This window comes from Nelumbo nucifera, chromosome 1 (genome assembly GCF_055504915.1).
Source record: "Nelumbo nucifera cultivar China Antique chromosome 1, China Antique-T2T, whole genome shotgun sequence".
NCBI classification, from domain to species: Eukaryota; Viridiplantae; Streptophyta; class Magnoliopsida; order Proteales; family Nelumbonaceae; genus Nelumbo; species Nelumbo nucifera.
This window is the reverse complement of record NC_142649.1, coordinates 72762074-72781127: the sequence shown is the minus strand read 5'-3', so window position 1 is coordinate 72781127 and position 19054 is coordinate 72762074. Positions and strand designations below refer to the sequence as shown.

The following is a 19054-nucleotide window of genomic DNA, read 5'->3' as shown; positions in this document are numbered from 1 at the left end:
GAGAGATATTCGCCGCCTCAATCTGATCGAAGGGACTTAATTTCTCTCCCTAACTGTTTCTCGACCTCTTGTCTGAACTCTCTGAACTTTTCAAAGGATTCAGACTTATGTCTCATTAGGTACACGTAACCATACCGAGAATAGTCATCGGTGAATGTAATGAAATACACGTGTTGGTTACGGGTCCTAACACTCAGGGGACCACATACATCAGTATGTATAAGGTCAAGCGTGCCTGTACATCTTTCAGGCTTACCGTTAAATGGCCTCTTTGTCATCTTACCCTGAAGGCAAGGCTCACAAGTGGGAAGATCTTCTACAGTTAGAAAATCCAAAGGACCATCCTTTACCAGTCTTGTGATTCGGTCAATACCAATATGGCCAAGTCGGTAATGCCACAGGTACGTGGAATTAACTGTATCACGTGCTCTTTTCTTGGGGATTTCGGCCGACGTAGTTTCAGCTATGTTACTTTCCAGAGAAGGATGTAGAACATAGAGACCGTTCTCCAGTTCCCATATGCGATGAATTTATTGTTTCTTTTAATAGTAATCGTATTACTGAAAGAGACAGAATATCCATCCGCACACAGTTTTGAGACAGAAATCAAATTTCTTCTTAGATTTTGCACAAAAAGACAATCCTTAAGTACAATATTTCCTTTTCTAAATTTTAATTCTACGGTGCCTATTGCCGTAGCTACAACGCTTGCAGAAGTCCCCAAGTAGAGCACCACTTCTCCATCATTCAGCCTTCTGCTTACCTTGAACCCCTGCAGTGAGTTACACGCATGAGTTGAAGCTCCGAAGTCAATACACCAGGACGTAGAAGCCACCAATAAGTTAGTTTCCATGACACAAGATTCGAAATTACCTTTCTTGGATTCCAGGTACTGAGGACAGTTCCTCTTCTAGTGGCTGGTTTGTTTGCAGAAGTGACATGCATCTGCTGTCTTGTCCTTCTTCTGCTTCTTGGGCTTGATAGTCTTCTTCTGAGGCTTCTTTGCCTTCCTCTTTTTCTTGCACGTTTTGTTAGCTTCAACAAGCATCACCACAGGCTCATCCTTCTTAAGTAAGTCATCGGCCCTTTGCAACATATTGCTCAGCTCTTGGACGCTGACATTCAGCTTGTTCATATTGTAGTTTAATATGAACCCATTGAAGGAAGAGGGCAAGGAGTTCAGAATGGCATCTACTTGAATGCCAAGATCAAGCCCGGATCCAAGGGCTTCCAACTCGTTAATGTATCCCATCATCCGAAGACAATGGTCGTGAACTTTCTGCCCCTTGGACATCTGAGCGGTCATGAACATTTTCAAGACCTTCTGCCGAGTAGAACGGTTCTGCTCTTCGTATATTGTTTTTAGACTGTCCAATATGTCCTTACAGAGTTCGATCTGATCGAACTGCCTCTGTATTGAGTTGTCCAAAGAAGCAACGACATAGCAGCGGGCTAGGGAGTTTTTATCCTCCCAATCTTGGAATTCTCTCCTACGGGCTTCAGAAGCCCTATCACCCGGACGTTCTGGGGCAGGAGACTTGACTAACTTGTCCAAAACCAGCATTAGGTTACGGTACCAGTCGGCATAGTTTGGGCCCTTAAGCTTGTTGTCGTCAAGAAGCTTTGCAAATTGTCCGTTTGCCATTTTCTGATAAAACAGCAAATATCAGTCCACAACCTTATTTGATTCATGTTCAAATCATAGACATGGATTTTAATCTATGTTCCATTCCCATTTGTTCATCTCTAAGTTTTCCCTCCTGCTCAGGGACGGAGACAGTGACTAGTCTCTGGAAATGTGGGAAACCACGTAAGGTGCATGGAACCAACTGTTTCAGCTGCAAAACCCCACCACCTTTCTGTGAAAGATCACATCCACTCATTATATGAGTTTTCCCTTTGGCCTCTATCAGACAAGGTTCAGAGCCGTTTTTAGGTAAACCTTTCTGTCCAGTGAGTGCTCACCCATCATATTCGTGAACGCTAAGGTACCGTGAGAGAGTTCCCATTTTCTGGTGAAACCCCTCCCACATCGGTCTATGACGCCCCTATCATCTTATGAAACACTTAGACAAGCCCAACAGCAAATGGATAGCCAATTTTCTGGTGCGTTTCCTCATCACTGAAGGACCCATCCTCATGCTAATGATGGAAGGCCTTTAGAGAGTTCATCACATGAATCTCCCTATCACGTGCACTCATATTTACTGGAGGGAACAAGAATTACGCCCTAGTTTATTTTAGGTCAAACCAAAGTGGCTCCCACTGACTTTCATAAAGCCAAATTTCGGTGGGCCTAAATCGGCTAGGGTTCCGCACGTAACCTCTTTAGGAGATGTGGGGCCCACCATTGAGGGAGGTCATCCAATGACCAGGAGGGACACCATGGCAATGATGTGCATTCAACCATGGTGTGCGCAAGAGCCACTATCGAATCTGCATGGGCCAAGCACTTATGGCCCATGAACGTAGCACATCACACATCCATACATCACATGCAGGAAGGAATTGATCCAATCAATTAATTATCTGTGAAAGCCCATTTTAATCCATAATATTAACAATTAATATCATCTAGGTATATGGGCTGAATTAGGGTTACCTAGTTCGGCCCATATAGCTTGTTCTTTCGAAGTGGGCTTTTGGCAGTTTTAACAATTTAAAATTGGGCCTTACAGGTTGGGCCGAATTAAATATCCAATTAATTATCAATCCTTAGGCCCATTAAACAAAAATTAGGGCTGATATACAGCCTTAATCGAACCCCAGATTCGGTCCAAACAATTTGAACCAATCTTGGTTCGAATGGGTCTAGGGTTTTATTTTTAATTAAATCTTTAATTCAAGAAAATAATCTGAAATTAAAGAACTGATAAAAGAAAACAAGAATCAGTCAATCAAGGGCTGTTCGTACAATCCATCCTGCAAAACAGAGGTTAGATCACAGAATGCAGTTTCATAAACTACAAATCGCAGGTAGCGAATGTCCCATCTGCGAAATCTCCTTCCTTGCACTGCCATCTTCGATCCAAAAATAAAATAAATAGAAAACCTAATTTCTATTATAATTACATCAGGTCGAATACCTAATACATTGAGTCTAAAAATAAAATAAAAAAAATTATTTACAAACCAAATGTAATGAGTAAATCAAGAAACTGCAAATCTTGCAGGTTCCTTGCGCAAACCAAGAATTCGATCTCCTCTTGTACAAACAACCCATAAATCAAGAAAATCATAAAGAACTATTCTAAACAATAATCAGATTTATATAAAATTAATTTCAGATTATTCGCCCATTATATTTGGGAACAAATTTCCCAAAACCCATATCTGCACAAATCGGGTAGAACACCTTCTGCCCATTTGCGCAGGTTCAGATCTAAATTAAATTGATTCAAGATTTGAACCTGGCTCTGATACCACTGAAGGGATGGGATATCCATCACATGGACACCCAAGTTTTGCGGAATGGAAAGGGCGAATTTCAAAAATTTCTTCCATCTTTGTAGGGAATCGAATTCCCTATATTTAGAAAAACATGTTTTTCAATGATCAATCTTGAATCAAGAACCAAACCAAATCTGAACCAAAAGGAGTAGAAGGGATGATGTACCTGATACAGAGAAGCAATATCTCCCAATGGAGGTGTTCACGCCCAAGGAAGGATCCAAAATCTGCTCCCACTGAAAATGGCGCAGTGCAGGATGGAGCAGAATCAGCAATGTTCTTCCAAAAGAACTTGACCCTTCGCAAGAATCAACTGGACGGCTTGTGAGTACAGCTCCAACCAATCTTTTCCCAAAAGATTGGAATCAAGATCAGATCTTGATTTCTCCCAAGAACTGAAGATCGAACTGAAGGTGATGGCGGCGGCAGGAAGGAGGCGGCAAGAGAGAATTCGCAGGGTGCAGAATTCTCTCTTCTTGTGATTTTCAACTCTGAAGAAAATTGAACATCAATCACTAACAGTTGCCGCCCCTTTCCCCTTTCATAATCTTAAAGGGATCAGCTCCTAATCCCATTAGGAGTTGCTAATCCAAATCATATTTGGATTAGAAGTCCCTTTAAGTGATAAGGGATAACCCTTATCTTATCTGCAGATCAGATCAGCCATCTCCTAATCTAATTAGGAGGCTTCCAGATCTAATCTCATTTAGATCTTGGACTCTCTAAGTGGATAGGGTCTAGGCCCAATCCTATCAGTTGATCCATCTCAGAATTCGCCCCTTTTAATTAACTGATCAAATCAGCCCAGTTCAAAATGGGCTTAAGGCCCATTTAAGGTTATGTACTCACTTAGCCTTCCAAACTACTGCCCAGTTGGGCTTCCTTGTATGGCGTGGGACCCAAACATTGATCTACACATCAGCCACATGGGTTCAGCCCAGCCTTTATTACAAGGCCTGGCCGAATACACTGTTATGGGCAGTGCACCCCCTGAAACCCATCTTGTGGGCTCTATGGGCCCAACACTTACCCTAAGTGGTCCCTAGGCCAAGCCACCTTGTAACACCCAGGGACTGTGGGCAGATGCAAGATTAGCCCATTAGGTATTATCCTCAATGGTCTTACACTTAACCTCTCAGCCCATAATGATCAAACACTGCCTGACAAGGGAGGACCTCTCCTTCGACTACAAGGAACAGTGTTGCACTCTCCGCTTACATGGATCCCAGGAATTAAAACCTTTTGCAAATCATTTTGAAACCATAACATATATATATATATATATATATATATATATATATATATCTTTATATAAATATATTTTGCAAAACAAAATCTCTACAATTGAAATTGGCTGTCGGCAGTCTTGGTTTCCATCAGAGAGAGTGCATCCCCGATCATTACCTTTGTCCGACAAAGGGGCTGATCTTGTCACTATGATCACCCACTCAGATGAATTCTCGGGCTGTCCCAACATACCCAGGTTTTGACCCCCACTAAGGATCTCACTGATTGGTACATAAAAGACAGCCCAATCCGACATATAGTGTAGTATCATAATCGAGTCTAGGGGTTAGGTGTAATTTTCCGGTTTTGCCCATCTATCTCCAAGGTCCAGGGCAATACTAGAAATCTGGTCCAGTTCAAAGGTTCTATTAATTCTACACTGCATGTGCTTCGGGTCTCACCGTGGTAGCTGAGACAAGCCACCCCAACAGTTGGCCGCACACCAGTGTCAGCCTTGGCAGGATAAATCTCCCCAGACTTACCCAATGGCTGTGAACATTCTAAACTAACACAAGTCTCATTAAGTGTCCAGTTTAAGGGTATTACACAAAAACACACCACAGGAACATGAATCAAATGTGTAGTTTATTCATTTACAATAAATTCATAATGTACATAATTCTGATTGAAGCTAAGGGCATACAACTGTCTAACATCTTGTATATTAGACCGCGACCCGGGGCCCCTTTTAGATACTTCACAATTCTCAGAACCGCATTCCAATGAGGAATCAGAGGTTTTTGCATGAACTGGCTTACCACACTAACTGCAAATGAGATGTCTGGTCTGGTAATGGTTAGGTAGTTCAGTTTGCCCACAAGTCATCGGTATCTGCCAAGGGTCTTCAAACATTTCACCCATATCACTGCTTAGCTTGGTATTTGTGTCCATGGGTGTTTCAGCTGGTTTGACACCCAACAAGCCTGTTTCTTCCAGCAAATCAAGCACATACTTCCTCTGGCACAGGTTAATCCCGTACTTGGATCTCGCTACCTCTATCCCCAAGAAGTATTTCAGTTTACCCAGATCCTTTGTCTGAAAGTGATCCTGCAGATAAGTCTTCAGCCTGTCAATACCAATGTTACCATTCCCACTAATAACAATATCATCTACATACACCACCAACAGTATTTTTCCTCCCGAAGAGTCATGACTAAATATAGAATGGTCAACTTTGCACTGTTTCATGCCAAACTTCTTTACCACCTCACTGAACCTACCAAACCATGCTCGAGGAGACTGTTTAAGCCCATATATAGCCTTCCTTAGTCTGCACACCTTACCATCCTCCCCCTGAGCAACAAACCCTGGAGGTTGCTCCATGTAGACCTCCTCGAGTAAGTCACCATGCAAAAAGGCATTCTTGATATCAAGCTGATATAGTGGCCACTCATACATGGCTGTAAGAGAGATCACAACACGAACTGACCCTATCTTAGCAACCGGTGAGAAGGTCTCCGTGTAGTCAATGCCATAGGTTTGGGAGTACCCTTTTGCAACTAATCGCACTTTCAGGCGTTCAACACTACCATCAGGCAGATACTTAACTGTATAAACCCACTTACAACCAACAGCTTGCTTCCCAAGAGGAAGAGCAGTAAGGTCCCAAGTATGACTATGATGAAGGGCTAAGAGTTCTTCTTCCATGGCATGGCACCACCCTGGAGAGGCAAGGGCTTCCTAGACATCTTTAAGAACAATAACTGATGATAACAAGGTAACAAACTGGCGATGGGAAGCGGAAAGGTGAGTAAGAGAAACATAATTAGAAATGGGATGAAAGGTGCAAGTACGTTTACCTTTCCGCAAAGCAATGGGTAGATCAATCTCAGATGCTAAGTGGGGGTCTGGTGTCGGATCCGTCGACGGAGATGTAGCCGGAGGAGTAGTAATTGGTGCACGTGGGCGATGTGTATACACATGACGGATAGGTGGGGGTTCAATAGGTGGTGGCACTGGAGACAAGGATTTGGTCACAACTGGAACAAAGAGAGGAGGATTGACAACGGGAAGTGGAAGAGGAGGTGATGAGGAGGAAGAAGCATCACCAGACCCCAAAAAGAACAGAGTAGACTCAAAGAAACTGACATCAGCACACACAAAAGACCGTCGAGAACCAGGATGGTAACACCTATACCCTTTCTGGGTCCGAGAATAGCCAAGGAAGATGCACTTGAGAGAACGGGCATCAAACTTGTCGTTCCCGAGTCCCAGATTATAGACAAAACAGACACACCCAAAAACTCTCGGCGTACGAGGGAGCGGAGACAAAGTGGGAAACAAGACCTAAAACGGAGATTGACCATCAAGGATGAACGTGAGCATCCGATTAATCAGAAAACAAGAGGTAAGCACTACATCACTCCAAAAAGGTTTGGGAACATGCATGTGATGCATTAGGGATCTTGCTGTTTCAAGGAGATGGCGATTCTTTCTCTCAGCCACCCCGTTTTGTTGTGGGGTGTAGGTACACGAGGTCTGATGTATAATGCCGTGTTGGTCCAGGTATTCCTGAAATGATGAGGATAAATATTTGCGGCCATTATCAGAACGAAAAACTTTGATGTGGGTACCAAATTGGTTACGAATTTCAGCAAAAAATTTTTGAAAAATGGTAAACAATTTACTTCTTTCTTTCATTAAATAGAGCCACGTCATCCTTGAAAAATCATCCACAAGCCATACCTGAGTTCCAGTCATGTGATCGGAGGCTCCAGAGTCAATGATCCAGGGATTGGGTGTAGATGCTAGACAAGCCATACCTGAGTGAGCAAAAGTCGCCGTGTTCTGCTGTGATTGGATAAACCTCTCATATTCATCACGGGGAACACTCACCATCTCCTTCATGGGACCATCTGTGGATGTAGGAGACAACTGGTCAGATGAATGATTCTCTTGTCTAAAGCTGGAACTTGAGTCACCGGTCGCAGCATGATTGGCCCAGGTTGAGGGAGGACCATGTAGATCATAACAATAGTTGATGGTATGTCCATCCATACCACAATGAGTGCACTTCCTCGGGCCTGAGCTAGGTCCTCTACCACGGGCTCCGACTGAATCTCTGCTCCCAGTACGACCACCACCACGATTATGAGTAGACCTACCATTGCCACTTCGGCCATATGCAGAACCACCACCACCACCATGGCCAGACTGAGCTCCCCGAGCTCCACCTCTACCACCACAGCCTCTCGATGCAGCAAAGGCAGATCTATCTGAGATATTAGAGTTCTCAGTAGATCAGATAGAAATCCTCCAAAGTCGAGCAAATACCTCTTCTAGGGATGGAAGAGCTGATCCCCCTAATATCTGAGCCCGTACTAGTTCATATTCAAACTTTAGTCCCACCAAAAATCTAATCACATCAAGCTGCTCTCTCTGTTGTTGCTGAATCTTGACATCAGAAGTGAGAGGATGATAGACATTCAACTCATTACGTATGTTCCTCATGTTGGCATAGTACTCCTCAAGACTTTGATTGCCCTGTTGCAGATTAAAGTACTCTTGATAAAGCTGATAAACTCTGGTTGTATTGTCCTGCCCCGAAAACAATTTCTTCTCATGGTCCCACACATCTTTGGCAGTATCAAGGAACATGAAGTTGACACTAATCCTGGGTTCCATACTGTTCCACAACCATGTGATGATCTGAGCGTCCTCTTGCTCCCAGTCTTCATACTCGTGAGAGTCAGAGGAGGGTTTCTCCTCTCTGATGTGTTTTACCTTCTTCTTTGCCTTCAGAAAGACTTCAACGGATTTAGCCGAAGGCACATAATTCTCTCCATTCAACTTAATGGAGGTCATCTGAACATTCAGGTAGTCTGTAGGCACCATCACACTAGGTTTATAATCATTATTGTCTCCCATTATGTTATCACCAATTCTGCACACTTGCTGAATTCTATTATCACTGAGATCTGCACACTACACACCACTAGGTCACACCTGTCACACTGATTGCAGCACTAATTGTTGCTGGAATGTGTGCTCTTTACACCACAAACCCTAGACCACACTTGTCACACTGATTTCAGCACTTGTTGCTGAAAAGTGTGCTCACACCACAAACCCTACTACAACTACCTGAAATCTCACCACTATATGATCATATTTCTTCCTTCAAAATGCACAAAGAAACCAGCATAAACCCTAGCACTTACTGGCCGAAACCCTAGCAAATGGTTTGAAACACACCTCCTATTTAATCCATAACAGATATCATGCACTGAAATCTCTTACCTCATTGCTGAAGTAACACCCATGCGAGCAGGAGAACAGTCCACACACAACAGCCGCTTCACACACAACAGCCACTGCCCACACAGTTTGGCCCTCAATTCTTCCTCTACTAGGAGAGGGCGATCTCAGAAATCACAGCAACCGACCACATACGACCTGACTGGAGGCATAGAGACCCCCAAGGGAAGAGGGTGATCACTCCTTTTCAACCCTTTCCCTTATCTCCAATCGAACACAGAAAAAAAAGAGGAAAACCCTAGATAGGGTGCGCAGAGAATGAACCCTAGGCAAGCAGAAATCTAGGCAGATTTAACCTAGCTCTGATACCATGTTATAATTCAGGTCTGCCTTAGAGTTCGGCCTGACTGAGTTCAGTTATGTAGAAGAAGAAAAAGTGATAAAGAAAGAGAGAAAGAGAGAAGAGAGAATTCTGGTTCGAACTGAAAGAGTCAACTTGACTTCTCCCAGTCGGCCAGTAAGTATTTATATTATTATTAAAACATGACTGAAAAGACCTATGTGCCCTTACTTAAGTTAAGAGCACATGTTTCAACACAACATTACAGATTAGCAACATCAATCAAGGCATAAAGACAGAAATACCCCTACGCTAACACCCTTGAAAGGCTCTGCCAATATCATCTCTTCTCCAAGGAGAGTAAATGCATTTTTTACCAGGCCCATGTCCATTATTTGAGCCATTTTGTGGAAGCAAGCCAAGCATTTATAGACCCAGAGAAAGTAGACTGTATGATTCACTACGCTCAGCCCACTAATGTTAAGCATTTGAGAAACTTCTTGGGCCTCATAGGCTATTACCCTAAATTTATTAAAGGGTATGGGCAGCTTGTATCTCCCATCATCCAGGTATGCAAGAAAGATGCATTGTCTAGTCCAAATAGGCCAAACAAGCCTTTGATGGCCTTAAGGCCGTGATAAGCACTCCACATACCTTCACTTTATCAAACTTCTCAAAGACATTTATTGTGGAATGTGACACATCCAGTAATGGCCTGAGGGTGGTACTGATGCAAGAAAAAGAGGCCCATGGAATTTTTCAGCAAGGCCCTGTCATCTTAGCCTAAGCCAAGTCAACCCATGAGAATGAATTCATGGCCATGCTCTTAGCGGTACAGAAATGGCGATCTTATTTGTTGGGCAATTGGTTTATCATACACATTGACCAAAAGAGCATCGAGCAGCTCCTTGATCAGAGTCCTCACCAAAGACTAGTAGAAATGAGTGGTCAAACTTCTCGGCTACAATTATATGATTGAATACAAGCCCGACCTTTTTAATGAAATCTTGTTATTTTTCCAAAAAAAAATACAAGCCCGACCCATCTAACCTGGTTGTTAGTGCCCTCTCTAGATGGGTAGAGCTTTCATAACTCACCATATCAAGGCCCATGTTCCCTCTTAGAGGAATTGAAACTGAGGCCCAGAACAACCAAGAACTTCACAAGACCTGGGGAGCAATTAGACCTGGATCCTCTCTTAGTATTAGTCCCAAGGTACAAGCAGGTTGGTTCTGATCTCTACCCTAATGGCAGGTTTGTAATCTCAGCCCAGTTGGAACATATACCTGAGCTACAGTAGCCGTTTCATAATTTAGTGATGGATGGAAATTCCAGTGTCATGGGAACATACTGAAATCTTGCTTCGCACTATTTCTGGAAAGGCATACATAAACAAGTCCAAGATTACATTGCTTATTGCTCTACTTGCAACATAAATACTCTACTCAAACACCCACTGACCTGCTACAACCACTACAGATTCCAGAATGGGTTTGGCACGCTGTCACTATGGATTTTATTTCTAGGTTGCCTACAATACATCAGCAGGGAAATCAGTTATATTATTTGTTGTTGATCACTTAAATATGGGCACTTCTTAGGTTTTCCACATCCCTACCGCGTACCCATGGTAGCTGAGGTATTTATCAGAGATGTTGCCAAACTTCATGGTAGCTGATGGGCAGATGGAGGTGGTTAACCATTGCCTTGAGACCTATCTCCGGTGCTTTGCCAGTGAACAACCATGCCAATGGATGAAATGGCTTCCTTGGGCCAAGCTATGTACAACACCACCTTCGAGATTGTAGTGGGTATGACCCCTTTCCAAGCACTTTATGGCCACGCACCCCCTCCATTCTACCCTATGAACTAGACTCTACAGCCATAAATTTCGTGGAGGAACATCTAATGAACCGGGATCAAGTTCTATAAGAGCTGAAGGGTAATCTAAGACTAGCACAGCAGATCATGAAATCAACTCATGACCGGAAGTGTAGACATGTTGAGTACCAAGTAGGTGAATTGGTCTATGTTAAGCTACAGCCTTACAGGCAAACTTCCATGGCGACACGATCATGCCACAATTTATCTGTATTATGGACCTTTTTTCATCTTTGAGAGAATTGGCCAAGTAACCTACAAGCTCAAACTGCTGGCATCCTCCAAGATACATCCAATCTTCCATGCAACTCCGTTGAAGAAATACTTGAAAGATTCTAAAGTAGGTGGCTCTGTCTTACCTCTTACAGAAAGCTAAGGCAAGTTAGTGGTTGAGCCCAAGCAGATTGTAGATTTCAGATGGGTCTTACAAGGGTGAAAGAACTCAATTGAAGCCTTGATTGAGTGGACTGGTTTACCTGTAGAAGATGCTACCTGAGAAACCCTCTCCAAGCTCCAACAAAACTATCCTACTCTGACCTTGAGGACAAGGTTAGTCTAAACGAGGGAGGGATGATAGGCCCATACAATAGGCATCCCAGCCCAAGCAGCTACTAGACTGATTGATTAGGTCTATGAGAGGAAGCCACGTCACCAAGATAGTTAGAAGAGGAATAAAATGCATGATTTGAATGTAGCAGAATGAGATCTCAAGGATGATGACATTATAAATAGATAGTTAGAAGGAGAGAAGGCAGAAGTGATTAAATCCAAATTTCTCTACTCTCACCTTCTTCTCCCTACTCTTCTTCTTCCTTAGGAGGTTGGTTCTCCCTCGAAGAGGACCCTCTCTATTCCTTACACCAAGAGCATGCATATCTGCTAAATAAGTGGTTATTAGCTTCTTTTATTATATTAATCTACTAGTACTAAAGAAAAGAGAAACAAATAGGATAATAGATGGGGAAAAGAACAATATATAGTTTCAGAAATTTGGAATAGGTCATACATCCCCTTAATTCTATATTCTGTTTTTTATCAACTTAATTCAATATTCTGTTTTTTTAATTTATGCTTGTTCGTTTTTGTCTGATGTGCTGGTATGGTAACCCCACTTTTATTTCATGTTGTAATTTCACATTGAAATCTGTGCTGTATTTATGTAACTGTTCTTACTGTTTTCCAAAATTACTCAGATTTCATATTCCAACTGCTTGTATATAATAACTGGAATTTAGAAAGACAATAAAAACATAAGCACAGAAAATGTCTCAACACAGAAGAGCCCCCCCCCCCCAAAGAAAAAAAAAAGAAATACAAATTAAGCAGGGAGGTGTGAAAAAGAATACAATAGACACCACTAAATGGATAGTGTCTCCCTCCTAGTACTTTCCTGTGCAGGCAGATCAGCCATGGAGCTAGCAGATCTCTGTGGTAAAGTAGAACAAGAGATTCAAACTATACACCAAATCTCACTTCGCAATAACTTCTTGTTCAGGTTGTTGTAAAGTATGATATTCTAAATCAACAAACTATTTGTCTCATCAGTGACAATTTACTAACATAAGATCATAGAGTAAATAACTGTAAACCAAGTCATGTGAAACCACCCATACATGTAGGTGAGCAAACTGCATCATCATAAAAGCCCATAGCCTCATACAAGCAATTTAAAACACTATTTATTGGCATAATCATTGGGAAAGACCCTTACCTTCTTGTTCACTTAGAATATAGAATGGAATATGAGCAATCATCTTTGAGCCACCTTCATTCCAGTTGACAGTGCCTGGACCCTGTAGGACACCACTTGGTGGTCCCAAAATAGATAAGCAAATTGCTGGTTCATTCATTAATCCCAAATAATCACGAGCCCGCCTCAAAACCCTCATGTCTGAGTTCCGTGATCGAGCTACCTGTGATACAAATCCAATGTTGCTTATGCTAATTGATTCTGTACACAATCTGAAGACTAGCTTTCAGAAAACTTTGCACAAAAACAAACCTTGGCGAGAGATACACGTGCCCTTGGTAATAACTCACGATGGTATGTAGCAAGCTTCGCAATTGCTGTAATAACGAAACACAAAAGCCTAGCCTGTGATGATTTTCTGAAAGTTGCACTATTTGAACTAAGAGCTGACTCCTGGCTTAGACCCAGACGACTTCCAAAAACAAATAAAAGAAAACAATTGAAAGCTTATGAGAGGTCAATGCCATAAAGAAAACTATATGGAGCATAGATTAGTTTAATACTAACCTAGATGAAAGGTTCTCATACAAGAGCAATTCTAAGCTTTCAAAGAGCTCTCGAGCTGCATCTCTATGAGAACCACCACCACCTCCATGCTCGCTAATAGCCCAACAAAGTTGTAATGCTAACTCTGTCTGCATAAGAAAATATTCATGGGAACAAGTACTGTTTAAACAGATTCAATAGACATATACTGTGTATTGCCTATTAAATCCATTTACTGGTTTAATTATCCAAAAGAATGCATTCACCAGTTTGTGTAAAAAAGAAAAATTGCAGTAAGAATCTTACCTTTGCAGGGCTATCATAAGCTTCTCCCAGTCTATCAATTATAGGCTTCTGCAAAGGATTTTATGTGAACCATCAATGTAAATATCATACAACACTTAAAAACATGGACGCATTAAGCAAGGAGAAAATGCATGAGGCATAAGCCTCACAAGTTACTACTGTTTTAGGAATAAAACATGAATAAAATGAGAAAAGTGTGGAAACATGCACAAAAGGAGAACATTTTCATATAGGAAGAGTACATAAATGAAAATCTGATTACAAAAAAATAATAAATATAAGAACATCAAAAGCTCTAGAGAGTCAATAAAATTATCTAGGCCAAAATTATATAGGCCATTTAATAATACTGTTAGAATGCTTAAAATGTAAAACATTTTGTCTTTAAATATGCCAAGATGGATGAATGGAAAAACAAGCTAGAGAAAGGAATAACGCCAGGAATGAAGTCATTTGAAGGAACCTAGGAGTAGCTCCAATAGGTGATAAGTGAGAGAAAGTAGACTAAGATGGTTTGGTCACATGAATAGAAGACCATCTACAGCACCTGTAAGAAGAAGCAATCTGTTGCAAGTTTTTTTTCTTTTTTTTTATTTGTTGCAAGTTGAAGGGACTAGAAGGGCTAGGGGCAGAACAAAAAGGACACGGGTTGAAGTAGTAAGAAATGATTAAGCATTCATAATTTAACAATGGATATTGGCACTCAACAGAACAGAACGGCGAAACAGGATTCACAAAGCCATCTCCATATAGGTGGGACAAGGCTTAAACAATGATGATGATGATGATGATGATGATGATGTGTTTGTGTGTGTGCTTTAGACAACATATATACAAATGCACGAGACATCTCAAGGTGAGGAATGAGTCTTATACTTTCAGGCATGAGCCTCAAGGTTGACCATCAAGGTATTTCCCTTGAGTCTTGCCTCAAAGCATAAAACTCTTATGCTATTTAAAACACCGGTATTATAATAAAGAAACCTAAGCACCATTACCCAGGAAAATCCAACACAATTATTTATTATTACATTGTACTCCTGCAAGATAAAATGTCTCTATATGCATCAACCACATCTTTTTTCAAAGAACAGCACCTTGCCCCAAAAAAAAATGAAAAAAGAGAATAAATAAAGAATGGGAAAAATGGAGGGATAACATGCCTCAGTTTTAGTGACTAAAAGTGCTCAGGTAACATATAAAAATATTTAGAAGTCCATTTACCCTTTTGGCACCTTCTTGTATATTAAACTAACAAAATCCATACCTCTTTGGAGGGGCAAACTTTTCTCTCCATAGCTTAAGATGGGATGAAAACTTGAAAACAGTTCCAAGAAAATATTAAAATGATATACAAGTTGAGATGTTAAAACTCCATTTAGTGTTTATAATTGAGGGTACCATTACCAATTCCAAAATATATATTTTAGAAGCAAAACTAATAATTTTATTATTAAGGTTGTTAAAGGGCACTCTGGTAAAATACCTATTTCCACTTTAATTGTCTCTTCCATTGGCAGACCTGTAGTTTTGTGGTCCAAGTGGGTATTAGGTAAACCCAAGCGACAGTATTAAGTATTTTACTGAAACCCCAGGGAAGGTATTAATAATTTATCCTATAAAATGCACAACTTATAGTTGCTTCAGAGGAAAAAATGAAAAGAGGAATAAAGAAAAATCACAACAAAATTCTGAAGAAAATTTAAGTATATGCTCAATCATATTTTCCATTTTTTTTATTTTCCTCATCTACATTAAGAGGAGTTTTTCAAATCAAAATCCAGTCTAACACAACACTGTGAATCAATGTAATTGACAGACCCTAGGTAAACACCAAACAGCCAGGAGAAGCCCCTCCAACTAATAAAATGTACCCAGAAGGGATGAAATCAGCCAAGCAAGTTCAATTTTCTTCTCTACCTGGCATCCCACATCATCATCTGTTCTGGTCAAGATCAGTCAACACAGAGCCAAGCTTGTACCTGAGGACAAGCACTATTCATAAGCCTGAGATGAGAAAGGTTACATGCCCCATTTAAGAAGACCATCTTCACCTTCTACAGTACCTAGAAAATCCAAAAAAATATAACTGACAAAATCCACAGTCTGATCTTTCATCATTACATGGACCCCTGGATTTTTTTTTTTTTTTTTGATAAATGTACCCCTAGAAATTTCAGCATCAACAGGATCCTTCCACTCCAAAGCCTCTAAATGATCCATTTCTTCCCAAACTGATTATAAGGAAGAGAAATACATGCCACCGATTTCTCCCCTTGTCACATATTACATGCTTCTCTTCACAACTGATAGATTCTAGCAGTGTTCTTTGCTTGAGAATAAGTTGCAGTTAACCTATCCCAAATGTCCTTAACTGTTGGAAGGAACATATAGTTGCGGACTTGCGGGCGATGTGAGGCTGCATAGAGCATACAAGCCATGACATAACCAGTAGATTATCCTGCTCCCATTTGGAATCATTTGGATCTTTAGGCTTCGACTTAGCTTCCTTACCGGTAATAAATCCAAGCTTACCTCTTCCTCCAATTGTAAGCTTAGCTGATTGAGACCATTCAAGAAAATTTGCTCCATCAAGTTTTACAGTAGCAATCTGCCCTCTAGCATTGTCGTTACCTCCCGGGAGGACATAGGTAGGTATGCGAACATCTTTGTGTGAGTCCATCGATCACCACCCCTTTAAAACACCTTTCTCACCAACACCACAGTATCCCAACATTAGTTGAACACCCAAACACCTTTCCCTCAAGGCTAAACATGGACTACAACAATAAAACAAGAAAAAATAGGTGTTGGCAGCAAAATAGGGGAAGAAAAAAATTTCCCAAAAATGTTTTAGGGCTCCAAAAATATCTGAGACTACTTCCTGCAGTCTCAGAAATTTACCACAATTCAAATGCAAGAGGATTTAGCATCAACCAACCCACCATGTGAGCATGCAAGCCTTAAACTCCAGATCTGGATTTTTCACCAATTTTCATCCAAAAAATCCAAGAAAAATATAAAACAGCTCCAAACCTCCATGAAAGCTATATCAAAATTCCTCTAAAAACAAGGCACATCAACGGGCATCAAAAGCACATATGGACGCCGCTGACTGTATGGACTGCTGACGTCAGGCGGTGGCGTGCTGATGTTAGCAAGTTTGTCTGTGAGTCACAAACAGTGGCTGATGCCCTCCTTGATCTTACGATGCTCTGATATTCAGAGAGAAGAAGAAGAGGTTTTTTCGAGAGACTCAGGTGTGTTACTGTTCACACCCTAAAATCTTTTCACTTAACTTATTGAAGAAAATTACAAAGTGGCCCTTGAATAGGTGCCCAAATACAAAAACATGAAAGGACATAAATGCCCTTACACTCTCAACAAATCGATGTAATTAACAGACCCTAGGTAAACACCAAACAGCCAGGAGAGGCCCCTCTAACTAAAAAAATGTAACCAGACAGGATGAAATCATCCAAGCAAGCTCAATGTTCTTCTCTTCTTGGCATCCCACATCATCATCCGTTCTGGCCAAGATCAGTCAAGGCAGAGCCAAGCTTATACCCGAGGACAAGCACTATTTATAAGCCTGAGATGAGAAAGGTTATATGCCCCATTTAAGAAGACCATCTTCACTTCTACAGTACCCAGAAAACCCAAAACAACATAACTGATAAAATCCAGGGTCTGATCTTCTCATCATTACATGGACCCCTGGATTTTTTTTTTTTTTTTGATAAATGGACCCCTGGAAATAATTGCAATCTTTGATATAATAAAAGGATTGAGATAGATTATATTTTAGATTTTCAGCTATACTATTTTAAACTCTCATGATTAGAATAAAACTGAACTAAATGTCCAAAGAAGGAAACAACTTCTTTCTGATACTTTGGATAAATATCCAATCATCCAATATGACATCATGATTATTATTCCTGTGTAAAAATGTAGATAATTAACAAAGAAATTTCTTTAATACATAAACTAGATTTTAATAACAGAATACCTTTAATAGTGCAATGAAATCTGGAGAACGTTGAAATGAAGCTAGCATGAATTCTAAAAGCCTCCTCCGGATCTGCAACAAATACTTACAACTTCTTAGAAGTTTAACTTCATCAAGTACTCGAGCCTCACAAGATCATTGATTTATTATGAGAAGCATCAAAGAATAATCAGAATCCAACAGCATATCACACAGATGTGATAGAAATAAAATCCAAAGAATCATAAAAATTGAAGATTATATAAAATTAAAAGGCTAGACTCATCTCATCTAGTATTTTTTTGGTGATGAGTCATTATTGTGGGTGTACAGTCTCTTGTGTATAGAAGATGTGGGTTTATCTTTTGTGATCTCACTTGATATTTGTCATATAGTAATACAATACATTTTCTTTTAGCAGAAAAAATAACAATTGTGATGTATTAATGCCTAGAAGATCACTACACTGAACTTCTAGGCTAAGATTCAGCTTTCTCCATCTCAGAAATAATAACTTCCTTGCACCCAAGACAAGTTAAAAGGATAGTAAATTACAAGTACTTAAATGCCATTAAAACCATGGTTCAAAGTATCGATACACCTTTGTGTATCGGCAGAGGTGTATCGGTACTTTAAACCATACTCCTTTTATTTTTTTAGTTTTCTTCTCAAATTTTAGTAGTAAACATATTTTTATATTATCTAATAAAGAAATGGGTTCCCGAAAACAGCTGTAAACAGGTGTATTGGGGACCCAAAGATACGCTACAATACGCCTGATACAGGGCATATCTTATTGTATTAAAACTATAAAAACTAAGGTACACATATAAATCAGCACTTCTATGCTATTAAACAGAAGGTTGAGTTAGAATGACAGGAAAAAAAATCACTGCATCTATAAATATTTAATTTTTCATTTGTCGGTGTCTATAAGGTAAACCCGCATAGGCATCCACCAATCAAAAAAGGGAAAAAATTGTATAGCTATCAGCATTACAAAGTCATGCAAAATACTAGTAAATGGTAGCACACTATCATATGTATATATTATACAAGGAGAAAAGAACAAAGTAATTTTCTTTCAAACTATACATCCTAAGGTGCCTTTTAATCACATGTCCAATCTCTGGCAAGATTTACTTGCAGGTAGTTACAAGTTGTTTATTCTATATGTGCACTTATGTTATAAATTGAAACAAAATTGGCAATGCCAAGGACAAGAGCTTCTGTAGAACACTCATTAGACATTGATTTCACATAAAGTTTACCACACACCTCATATGAGAAAACCTTGTCAGGAAATATTGTTGCATTTCTCGACATAAGCAGTGGAATTAGCGCACAGATTAGTGCTGCAACAGCA

The 19054-nt window shown here is 40.3% G+C and overlaps 1 protein-coding gene across 6 annotated transcripts in view; it reads right to left on the bottom strand.

Moving 5' to 3' along the window:
* Positions 1 to 19054, bottom strand: part of LOC104604865 (AP-5 complex subunit zeta-1) — an 86358-nt gene that overhangs the window by 37726 nt on the left and 29578 nt on the right. For 2 of the 6 annotated variants that reach the window (XM_088903654.1, XM_088903651.1), the window contains 7 exons: positions 18967 to 19043; positions 17710 to 17781; positions 13698 to 13745; positions 13413 to 13540; positions 13158 to 13317; positions 12867 to 13068; positions 11943 to 12031 (listed from right to left, as the gene is read on the bottom strand). In XM_088903654.1, the coding sequence (XP_088759780.1) occupies positions 11943 to 12031; positions 12867 to 13068; positions 13158 to 13317; positions 13413 to 13540; positions 13698 to 13745; positions 17710 to 17781; positions 18967 to 19043 (776 nt within the window). The remainder of the gene's footprint in view (positions 1 to 11942; positions 12032 to 12866; positions 13069 to 13157; positions 13318 to 13412; positions 13541 to 13697; positions 13746 to 17709; positions 17782 to 18966; positions 19044 to 19054) is intronic. The other 4 variants (XM_010269431.3, XM_088903657.1, XR_016085642.1 and 1 more) reach the window with 3 other exon arrangements.